The sequence below is a fragment of the Mastomys coucha genome, unplaced genomic scaffold, assembly GCF_008632895.1.
Source record: "Mastomys coucha isolate ucsf_1 unplaced genomic scaffold, UCSF_Mcou_1 pScaffold6, whole genome shotgun sequence".
In the NCBI taxonomy this organism is placed as follows: Eukaryota; Metazoa; Chordata; class Mammalia; order Rodentia; family Muridae; genus Mastomys; species Mastomys coucha.
Genome location: NW_022196912.1, coordinates 49,162,644 through 49,174,476, shown reverse-complemented (window position 1 = coordinate 49,174,476; position 11,833 = coordinate 49,162,644). Strand labels below are relative to the sequence as shown.

Below are 11,833 nucleotides of genomic sequence, written 5' to 3'. Positions count from 1 at the left end.
CTGGTCTACAGAGTGAGTTCCAGGACAGCCAGGGCTACACAGAGAAACCCTGTCTTGAAAAAAAAAATGTGAAAGAAACAAGCTCCTCGTGTGAATGTAAATCAGCAGACATTATAGGAATTACTAAAAAGGTAGGGCTACCATATAATCATAACAATCCAAGAGAAGTCATATCAACATTGAGCAGAAGTGCCTATGCACCCAGCCATGTTTACACAGCACTATTCACAACAGCTAAGACACTGTTCAGTCTACACAGCTGTCAGAAGATGACTGGATAACTAGAGTTTACATACACAGTGCAATACAGTGGAATAAACATATCCACACAGAAGAGTGAATTCCTGTATCTGCAGCAATGAAGAGAGCTGATGTGTATCACGTTAATGGAGTAAACAGGCACTGAGAGACAATGAACCTGGAGAGAACGGTGATTACTAGGGAGTAGGAAGGGTGCTAAGTCATGGTGGAGGGTCACAGAGAAAAGATTATGTAAAGGACATAAGAAAAAAAAGATGTACATACCATTAACTTCTGCCCTGGTTCAGGGCAGAAAATAACAAAATCTGCTTCAATGTTAAGATGAATGTGTCCTTGATCATCATAAATATCTCCCAGTTCACCCACAACTCTGATGTTATCATATGCAATAGGAACACCTAAAAGGCTGTTAATGGGGGAAAAAGATACTGTTAATCCTAGTTAAAGATAATCTGCTGTTATCTCTGATATATCACCCTTTCCCAAGCATAATGGTCTTATAGACCTAGTCTTAATAAACTAATACTAGCAAATCTTAGCAATTACAGCTTATCAAAAAATTCCGATATCTTAGTTAAGTTAAAGTAACTATCAGCATGGGTATCCAGAACTATGCACTGGCAATAAACTGACACTTACACGCTACCTATTTGGATCAGTCATACTAGGGGGAATAATGGGACTAAGCAAGGAAAACATCTAGATACTGTATGACTGAATACAGGCAATTGTGACACTATCTACTATTACTAGTTTCTATATGTGATACTATATAATAAGGGAAGCATGACTGTTTAAGCTACAACCTTTGATCATTGGAACCAATGACTTAATACAAAAAAATACCAAACTAAAACCTTTTCTAGTGAAAAGAAATGTTAATGTAGAGGACTGGAGAGATGGTTCAATGGTTAACCAGCAACCACATGGTGGCTCACAACCATCCGTAATGAGATCTGACACCCTCTTCTGGTGTTCCTGAAGACAGCTACAGTGTACTTATATATAAAACAATAAATAAAAATCTTTGGGCTGGAGTGAGCAGAGGTCCTGAGTTCAATTCCCAGCAACCACATGATGGCTCACAACCAAATGTACAGCTATGGTATACTCATATACATAAAATAAATATATGAATCTTTTTAAAAAAAAAGGAGAAATGTTAATGTATACAACCATATCATTTGAGAACTGACTGATACTTAGTAGACACATTTCAAGTCAACAGGCTATGATTAATTTTAAAAGGCCAGTTAACTAAGAAAGACAGATGAGCTTAACTCTTTCTCCCACATGAAAAATTTCCTGGAAGAAATGAATTTCTCTGACTCCAACATCCAAAAAAAGAAAATCACTTCTTTACCACATGTAAAAATATATTACTAATAGTAACCTAATGTTATTGAATCCATCTGTATATGTTTAGATTCAAAACACAAGTCTAAGGCCATAGACAGCTGAAAATGTTTTATTGGCCTCAATTAAATTTCTAGTACAATTCATCTAAAGTAAGAGAAAGGATTTCTCTGTAATAGATTTTATTTTAGTGAAACAGCCACAACGCATAGGAAAGGAATTGCAATAGTTACCAAATTAGGAAAACTATAAACTCAGAGATCTTCCAAGGAGAGTACTCTTGAATTTTTAAGTTCTACACATGGCTTACTTAAGCAGGAGTCATACATCACTAAGACAATATTAGAGACATTGAAAACAGAACAAAACAAAAACCAAGAACTATCCACCACAGCTGGCAAGGGAAAAAGTCTCTGTTTCTACTAAAAACCTCCTCTCAATAAAATACTCAGAAGAATCTAGTGAGGAAAGATTACTGTTCCCTAAATGGCACTTGGAAACACATGGCATTCTTTGCATTTACCACAGATACTGCAAAAGCCATAAAAGAGCTCTACTATGCACAGAATAGTTCTGTACATGTATAAGCAGTCTCTATGCATGATTCTTAAATAAGGGACAACTTATTTATAAATTGCTGGAGGTAGAATTTACATTGAAAAATAAATATGTCAACATAAAGTCATTTTTCAACTTTATATACTCCTAACATACTAAAAAAAAATTTCTGGGAACAGAGTAATACTTGAATGCCAGAAAGACTATTTTGTGGCATGTCACCAAGAGTAACTATTTCATAAAAGCACTGGTAATTGTAGTTGTGCTATAATATTATCTCAGCTATAAATGTAAAATGTCTGATCAATCCACATTTGTGACTGTAACACTTATCCAAGGATTCTTATGTATAAGTGCAGAAGCAACTAACTTTCTTAGTCTTCCAAACTGTTATGCTCATATGTCATAGATTTATAGAGTTGGAACACCATGTAAATTTTTTAATTATGTAGATAGGTTGTGTTAATCCTTAAATTTCATTGCAGCATAGTGTATGATATTTTCATAACAATAAAGAAAACATTGCAAAAATCATTGCTTCTAAGAGGATACCAGGTCCCACAGGGTTTAACACCTCTAAGGACTGTTATGACCACTGAGTACAAGGCTAAATAAATTTGTGTAAACCCGGAAGACTTTTGAGAAACTACTTAGAACTAACTTACCAAAAGTCATATATTCAAAGACAGATATCCTAACACTAAATATCTTTTTCTCTTTATTTAAAATATATATCCATATATCAATACATAAACCACATGAGGTCCACATGGTAACTTCACCTAGGATATGTAGGATATGTAGCATTAAGTCTTGGGAACTAAGAGAGAATGCATTTGACATCTTTAAATAACTCAAGGGTGACAAATGGAAAAGAATATGCTTTCTTTTGTTTTGTTTCCCTGACAAATGGCCTCTTAAAGGTTCTACTTAGAAGTTACAATGTGATTTCAGAAAACTACTTTCTCTAAGAGAAGAGTCCAAAGTTGAAATGGGATATTCTTTGTAAAACAAAATCCTGCCATAGAGCAAGAAAGGCAACAAACAATCTGCCTATTAGGAAATGCTGCTGAGAAGGCCTCAGCATTAACATGGGAGTCTCGGTTCTATTATTATTATTATTATTATTATTATTATTATTATTATTATTATTATTATAAATGCTGCTGAAAAGGCTTCAGCATTAATATGGGAGTCTCAGTTCTATTATTATTATTATTATTATTATTATTATTATTATAAATGCTGCTGAGAAGGCTTCAGCATTAACATGGGAGTCTCAGTTCTATTATTACTATTATTATTATTATTATTATTATCATTATTATTATTATTATTATTATAAATGCTGCTGAGAAGACTTCAGCATTAACATGGGAGTCTCAGTTCTATTATTATTACTATTATTATTATTATAAATGCTGCTGAGAAGGCTTCAGCATTAACATGGGAGTCTCAGTTCTATTATTATTGTTGTTGTTGTTTTGTTGTTGTTGTTGTTATCATTATTATTATTTAAACAAAAAGAAGGCAGACCTACTGATGCTTCAGGATTGCCCACAAATCTAAAAACATAAACTATACAGAATAAATGGTACAAATAATCCAGGACAATTACTATGACAATACAATTCCCAATATTTTCAATGTTTTATCCCTTGATATATTATTACTCTTAACAAATACTTGGGTAACACTGGAACCTAATTTGCACTGGAAAAAAAAAAAATAGGTTTCTTTTAGCATACTTTTAGCATAGTCACAAGGAAAAGAGGTGTCCAGATCAGTTAAACAGTGTATTCTATTCTACATGGCTGCATTAGACAAGTCTGTTACAGAAATCATCAGTTTCTCATCTGTAATAATGGCTCCTATTATACATCTTTAACAGTTCACAGGATTTGGTTTACATTTATATCCCCGCAGTACCTCAAAGCTCCTTGAAAGTAGGATCTTACTTTTATCTTTCTATCCCAACTCCCTAAGACATAATAAAGACATAGACATATGTAATAATGGTGCTTGAAGGATGCTCTATTATTCTAGGCAGCCTTGATGGTTAATGGGACTGAGTACCAAAGTCCTCGAGAGTGGTAAGTGCTTTGGATAATTTGCCCAAGAACAGTTGCGTGGGTAATCCCTGAAATTTCTGAAGTGTCATAGAATTACTGAAGACATCGATGATGTCTCAGGTATCCATAAGCCATAGTCTCAGAACCTCACCTCTATTCATGCCAAATTAGTTGCGGAGTGTTACGACATATCACTTCCCATTGAAATTTTGTGACTTTTTTTCAAGTTACTCTTACTAGTGCTTAATATAAATGCGTGTGTGTGTGTGTGTGTGTGTGTGTGTGTGTGTGTGTAAACCTTGTTCTTACAAACAAAACGAGGCTCATCACTCATCCCCAATTAGGCCCCAGAGGAGGGGAAAAAAAAAACAAAGAAATTACTTGAAACAAACAAATTCGCCTATGTTTTGCAATGAAACGACTTATCCATGTTTATATGCTGTCTTCCACGTTAGGAGAATCTAATACTGACAGCAAAATTTCATTATTGAGAACACACCCGAAAGTGATTAAATGAAACTTTTAATACCCAAACAAAGCTCAGCCTGGTGGGTTTCTAGACACCGGGCACCACTTGTGTCCACACGGGGAGTGCTTTTCGCATTGCCGCAGCCGCCACTCACACTTCACCCGCCAGTTTCACTCCCAGGCGCTGGGCCACTGCATTCAGGCCAGCAGCGCAGAAGGCGACCGGAGACGCTGGGGCTAAGATTCGCGAAGCTTGTGCGACTTTACTTCCGCGGCGCAATGGGATTAAGGAGCCAGGGCCCACTCGCAAGCTGATAAGGAGCGGCAGGCAACGTCGGAGCTGCCGGCTCCCTGGAGGAGACAGAGAGAGCTTACCTCTCGGAGTAGCGCAGGAGCTCGGCGTCCAGCTGCTCGCGGATGCCCGTGCGCTTCCGGCTCAGGTAGCGGGGCGACAGGGCGATGTGCCTGCGGTGCGGGGCGGCCACCAAGCAGGAATAGCGGCTGCTCACCAGCGCACACGCCGCGGCGTAGCTCGGCAGCTCCAGGCAGGGCAGAAACCCGATCTGACCCGCCACGGGCCTCTCGGAGGCCGCCTTGGGCCGCTGAGACTCAACAGAGCCCGCAGCCATGCGGCTTGTCAGGGTGCTTCGGGGCGCGCACGGATGACGCAAGCATCCCCGCTTCGCCGCCGACTTTAGACGAAAGTTACGTCATCAAAAAGCGACCGACCGCTGTCTGGGGATTTTTAAATCTAAAGCTGCATTATAGAGGTTTGGCCAGCAGAGGGCCGCTGCTCTTTCCCGAATCCGGATAAACCGCTGAGGCTGTAGTACCTATTGAACCTGTGTGAAACCCAGGCGCGATCTGATTTATATAGGCGGATGTAGAGTACGCTCTGTTACGGAGCGAAGCTTGACTTTATTGATCAGGGCACCAAAGCCTAAAAGGGCAGAGGCCAGAAATAGCTTGATTATTTTTTAAAGCTCCTTACTTTATTTCAATACTGGGCCAAGGCCTGGTGAATTAATCGTTTCTTTTATTTGTTTTGGTTTTCTGTTTTTGTTTTATTTTTAGACAGTGTCTCTCCCTGTAGCCTTGAATGGCTTGAAACTCGCTATGTAGACCAAGCTGGTTTAGTCTAACATTTAGATATTTGCCTGTCTCTGCCACAAGAGAGCTGGGTTAAAAAGCATGCACCACTACTCCCAGCTGAGTATTTTCTTTATTAGATTTAGCATGGCTATTAATAGGAGTGCCTGTTCCAGTTGCAGCAAGGCCTGATACATTTTTATAAGCTGGAGCTGTTCAATAAGGAATCAGAAACATTAATGGAGTAGATTTTCAATGGTGAGCCTAGTCCTACACTGTAGGCCGCAAATCGCAAAAGCAACATCTGAACTGTTACCACCATCTCTCTCCAATCTAGCTTCCCTCTGCCTTCTGCTGTATCACTGTGAGAGTGTTTTGACATGTTTTTCAAATGGCTAAGCCCAGTTTTGGCCTTCTTTTGTTTTCCCAGACACCAATCATATCAGCAGGAGGACTTGTATTGCCCAAAGGTGGGGGTGGGGGAGACCTTCATTTGGACAGTGTAGTCCTAACTACCCAAACTGTTCCTCTAGCTCTAACAACCCTCTACCTTCTTCAGCTATGATCTCTAAGCCTTGGGTGCAGGAATTGTCTACATCTTGGGCTGCAAAATGTTGGCTAAAAAAAACCCAGCTTCATAAAAGACTATCTACCTTGGCTACCAGATGAAGGGAGGCAAGAGGAGCCTGTCCCAGAGTAGGATTGTTGATGTCCTTCAGATTCCAACTCCAAAGACTAAGAGATGGGTCTGAGAGTTCCTAGGTACAGCTATTTATTTCCAGCTCTGAATATCCGAGTTTGTGGAAAGAGCAAGGCCTCTCTATAGAACAGCACAAAGCGGACACTAAGCCCCTAATCTGGACTAAGACTAAACAAAAGGCATTTGAAGCCTTAAAAACAGCTCTGACTTTCATGTCAGCCCTAGAATTTCTAGACAAAAGGGTTTTAACCCAAACTTTGGAGCCATGGAAACACCCTGTGATGACTGGACCCTATAGCCACAGGATGGCCCACAGGTGCTTTGGTGGCTCTCACTAGTTTAATTTTTTTTAAGTTAACTTTAGGTCAATATTTTATACTCAGAACACATAGTTGAGACCTTCCTATAAGGAACCCAGAATGCTGGCTGTCTAATGACTGGGTGACCTAGTACTAGGCTCTGCTCCTGACCCATCCTCGAATTCGGTTTGAGAGACCCACTGCCATCAATCCTGCTGCCTTCTTGTCTGATGAGACCAGGTACATGGGAGCTGCAGTAGTTACATTAACAGAAATTATTTGGGCCCAAGCCAAATACATCAACCCAGAGAGCAGAAATGATTGGTCTGACCCCTGGCTATCAGATGGGGAAAGGAAAGTTCACCAACATATACAGGGACCATCAGCCAGTATTCATTTACTATTATTTATTTTTATTCACATATAATCTATAAAGAAAGAGGGCTTCTCACAGTTGGGAAAAGAGACATTTAAAACTCTTAGCCGTCCTAGAGGCTCTCTACAAATTGCTGTCCTCTACTGCTGGGCTGCTGACCTGGCTGCCTGAAAAAAAAAAGGGTCCTAAGACTAGTTGGGCCTACTGATATTCTAACACAGTGCTGCCTGACACTCCATGATAAAGAATAAATGGACAACTCACGCCCAGTGGTTGATGGAGAACACCAGAGGAAAAGATCATTCTCCCAGAAACAACTGACAAGACTGTTGGTAACTGACCTTCACCAGGCTACTCATCTGTGGTCCCCAAAACTTTCTGAGCTGCTCAGGCCAATATATGTCATGCCTAGCACAGGATGTCTCAGCCAGATGCCAGGTTTGTGCTCAAGTGAATCCAAAATAGAGAGCCCTTACCAGGAAGGGTCCAAATGAGAGACCAATGCCCCTACAAACGCTGGGAAAACTGACTTCAACAAGATCCAGCCTTCTGGGAGAGGATAAAAGTACTTAGCCAGATACCTTTTCCAGTAGAAACATTCCTCACCTAGACTGAAACGGCTCAAGAAGGAGCTGAAAAGCTCCTTCAAAAACTGGTCCCCTGATTTAGCCTCTCCCTAGCAATGGAGTTCATCAATGACCTGGATTACATAGCCAAAACCTCTCAATTAAAATATAAAGCTTTAGACATAGATTGAAAACTTCATTGTGCATATAGATCTCAGAGTTCTAGCCAGGTAAAAAGAGTAAGCAAGACATAAAAAAAAAAAAAATGCTTTAACAAAACTCTCAACAGAGAGCCAGCAATGGATGGATAGATGGGTCTCTTTTCTTTGCTTTGCATCAGTCTGCTGTCCCCTATAAAGAGAGGTATTTACACACCCTTGAGATTATGTTTGGAAGAACTCCCACAGCTTCCCAAGGACAAAGACCAGCAGTTGGGAAGAATTTCTGGGTATGTTGTATCCTCATAGGATGAAAACTTGAATATTTCTTACCCACCTGGGGAGAGAGCTGGATATCATGTATCTTCATGGAAAACAGTCCTGAATATCATGTACCCAATTGGGAAGAAGTCCTGGATATTATGAATCCACGTGAAGGAGGTCCTGGATATCATGTTCCTATATGAGAAACGGTCCCTTATATGTTGTACCCACATGGAACACAGTCCTACATATCATATACCCGCATGCCTAGAAGTCTGAGGTATCATGTACCCGTATGGGAAGCAGTTCTGGATGCTCCTACCTGCTTGGGAAGAAGAACTGACTATCATGAACCTTCGTGGGAAGAATCCTGTGCTTCATGGACCAGCATGGGCAGCAGTCCTAGAGATCATGTACCCACATGAGACACAAATTAGACTACCATGAGAATGCATGGGAAACAGCCATGGATATGGTACAAGCATGAGTCAAAGTCTTTGTTATCTTGTACCATGTGGGAAGAAGTCTTGCATATCATATACCTGCATGAGGTTTTATATGCCTGTATCAAAAGGAGTCCTGTATATTTGAACCCACATGGAAAGAAGTACTGGATATCATGTACACACATGAGAAGAAGTCCTGAATGTGACTTAGCATCATGGAAAGCAATTGTGGATATAGGTTACTGGCATGGGAAAAAGCCTGGCAAACATATACCCCCATGAGGCTAAGTCCTGAGCATCATAGACCCACATAGGAAATAGGATTTTCTGTATGATATCATCAGGATGAAGTACTCAATAATTTGTTCTTACATGGGAAAAAGTCAGTCATTGATATCATATTAATGCTATCAACATCCTTGGAAACTATCCCTAATAGCAAGCACCCACACTTCTTTCCAAAAGTCTTGGGAATTAAGTAGTCACCTGGGAAATAGTCATAGCTATCATGTACATGGATTGCAATGAATCATGGATATCATGTACCTGCACTGAGAAGTCCTGGATATCATGTACCTGTATGGAAAGCAGTCCCGGATATCATATACCAGCATGAGTAAGAATCTTACATATCATGTACCCACATAGGACAAAGTCTTCTATACCATGTACTTGCATTTGAAATAGTGGAGGATATCAAGTAACCCCATGGGAATTGGTCCTGTATATCATGTAATCACATGAGAAGCAGCCTGGTATATCATGTACCAGCATGAGAAGAAGTATTGGATATGATGTACATGCATGGGGAAATATCCTGTATATCACATGCCTACAGGAACAGCACTTTTACATATCATGCACACTAGCGGTTAACAGTCCTAGAGATCATATACCTGCAGTTATAGAAGCCCTGGATATTGTGTACCCACATGGGGGAAGCCCTAGATGTTATGTATCGGAATAGGAAGCGGTTGAGGATATCATGTAACCACATAGCAAACAATCCGCTTTATCATGCATCTTCAGGAAATGCAGACCAGGAGATGCCATGCCTGCATGAGAAGAAGCATTGTATATCAAATACCAGAATATGAGGAATTCATATTCTAATCCCAAATCAGCATGGGAAGAAGTTCTGGATATTAGTACTCACATGAGAGGAAATATTGGATATAATGAACTAGCAGGGGAAGAAATTCCTTTTTTGGAGTACCTTCATTGGAGAAAGTTCTAGATATCTTATTCTTACACAGGAAGAATCCAAAGCTATTAAGTATATGCTTACAATGAATTCCTGAATATCATGTACCCACCTGAGAAGCATCCTGTACCTGCATGGAAAGCTACCCGGGATATCAGGTACCTCCATGGTACATACCATGTACCAATATGAGGAGGAATTCCAGATATCAGGTACCTATATGGTTTGCAATTTGGGTACAAGATATATACTATATACCAGCATGGGAAGAAATCCTGCATATGAGGTTCCTGCATGAGAGTAAGTCCTGGAGATCACGTATTGGCATTGGAAGCAATCCTGTATGTCATGTGCCTACATGGGAAGCAGTCATGTTTATCAAGTACCTTCATGGAAGGAAGTCCTGCTTATTCTGTATTCATATAAGAAGAAATCATTAACATCATGTACTTGCGTGGGAAGAAATTTGGATATAATTTCTATATCCCTATGGGAAGAAATCCTGGACATGTAGCGTCTCCATAGGACAAAGCCCTTGATATCTTTTACCCTAATGAGAAAAAGAACTGGATATCATTTGCCCTCAGGATAAACACTCCTGGATATCATGCACTCACGTTGAAAGCAGTCCTGCAAATTTTGTATGCTCACCAGAAGAACTGCATGCCATGTGACCATATTTGAAGAAGTCTTCTTTTCCATGTCCAGCATGTGAAGCAGTCCTGAGTACCAGGTATTCATATGAGGAGCAATTAAAAATATCATGTACCTGCATTGGGAAGCAGAACTAGCTACATGGGATATAGACCTGCATATCTGCATTGAAAAAACAGGTTATTACCTAGCCTCATGAGAATTCCTGGACATCATGTGCCCGCATGTGAAAGAGTCTCAGATATGTTGTAACTGAGTGGGAAGCATTCCTGGATATCATGTTCTCGCATGGGATTAAGTACATGAATTGTGGTAGCATCATGTAACAAGGTCCTGAATTTTTTAGCTGCATGAGAAAAGTCAGATATGATGTACCAGCATAGCAAGAATCCCTGGATATCGTGTACATGACAGGAAAACAACCAAGGCTCATGATATCCAGGACTTCTTACCATTTGTGTACATGATGTGCAAGAATCCTTCTCATGTATATATGTGGCATGCATAAAAGGTTTACATTCAGGTACATGATATAACAGTGTTTCTCATGTGGGTATATGATTTACAGAACTGTTACCCATATAGAGGTAGGATATCCATGACTCTATCCCATGCTGCTGAAATATATCCAGAACTTCTTCCCATGTAGATGCATGATATAATGAATTGGTTCCTTGTGGGTAAATAATAAACATAATTTTTCACATGAAGGAACAAGATACTTTGTCTCATGCAGGTACCCCATATTCAGGAGTGCTTCCTGTGTTAACACTTCCAGATCTTTTCCTCTCCAGGGCTGCGATATGGTTACCTGATATCTAGGACTGTGTCCAAAGCGTGGACATGACTTCCTGGATTTCTATCCATGTGAGTACATGATGTCCCAGACTTTAATTCATGTGGGCATATGCTATTTAGGATTGGTTTGCATTTGGGTACATTATATCCAGGAATACTTTGAATATGGGTACACGTTATGCAGGATGACTTTCCATGAAAATACAGGAGATCCAAGATTTCTTCCTCCACAAGTACACTGTATGTAGAAATATTTCCCATGTATGTATGTGATATCCAGGATTACTTCTTATCTGGCTACATGATATAAAGAACTGCTTTCCATATATGTACATCATACACTGGATTTCTTCTCATGTGTATCAATGATATTTCAAACTGCTTTCCATGTGAGCATAACATATCATGGATTGCTTTTTGTGTGGGAACTGATATGCAGGAATTCTTCCCATGTAGGTCATGAAACCTGGATTTCTACCAATATAGGTACATGATATACTGTCACGCACACTTGCGTGATGGCGGTATTTGAGGCGAAAACTTCAAGGAAAGTCAGCCTCCTGT

General features: G+C 39.9%; 1 protein-coding gene across 1 annotated transcript in view; it reads right to left on the bottom strand.

Annotated features, from left to right (window-relative positions):
- Twistnb (TWIST neighbor) overlaps window positions 1-5,381 on the bottom strand; it is a 13,488-nt gene extending 8,107 nt beyond the window's left edge. The window contains exons 1-2 of the mRNA XM_031356488.1: window positions 5,091-5,381; window positions 526-667 (exon numbers count right to left, since the gene is read on the bottom strand). Coding sequence (XP_031212348.1) covers window positions 526-667; window positions 5,091-5,344 — 396 coding nt within the window. The 5' untranslated portion in view covers window positions 5,345-5,381. The remainder of the gene's footprint in view (window positions 1-525; window positions 668-5,090) is intronic.
- Window positions 5,382-11,833: the final 6,452 nt, after the last annotated feature.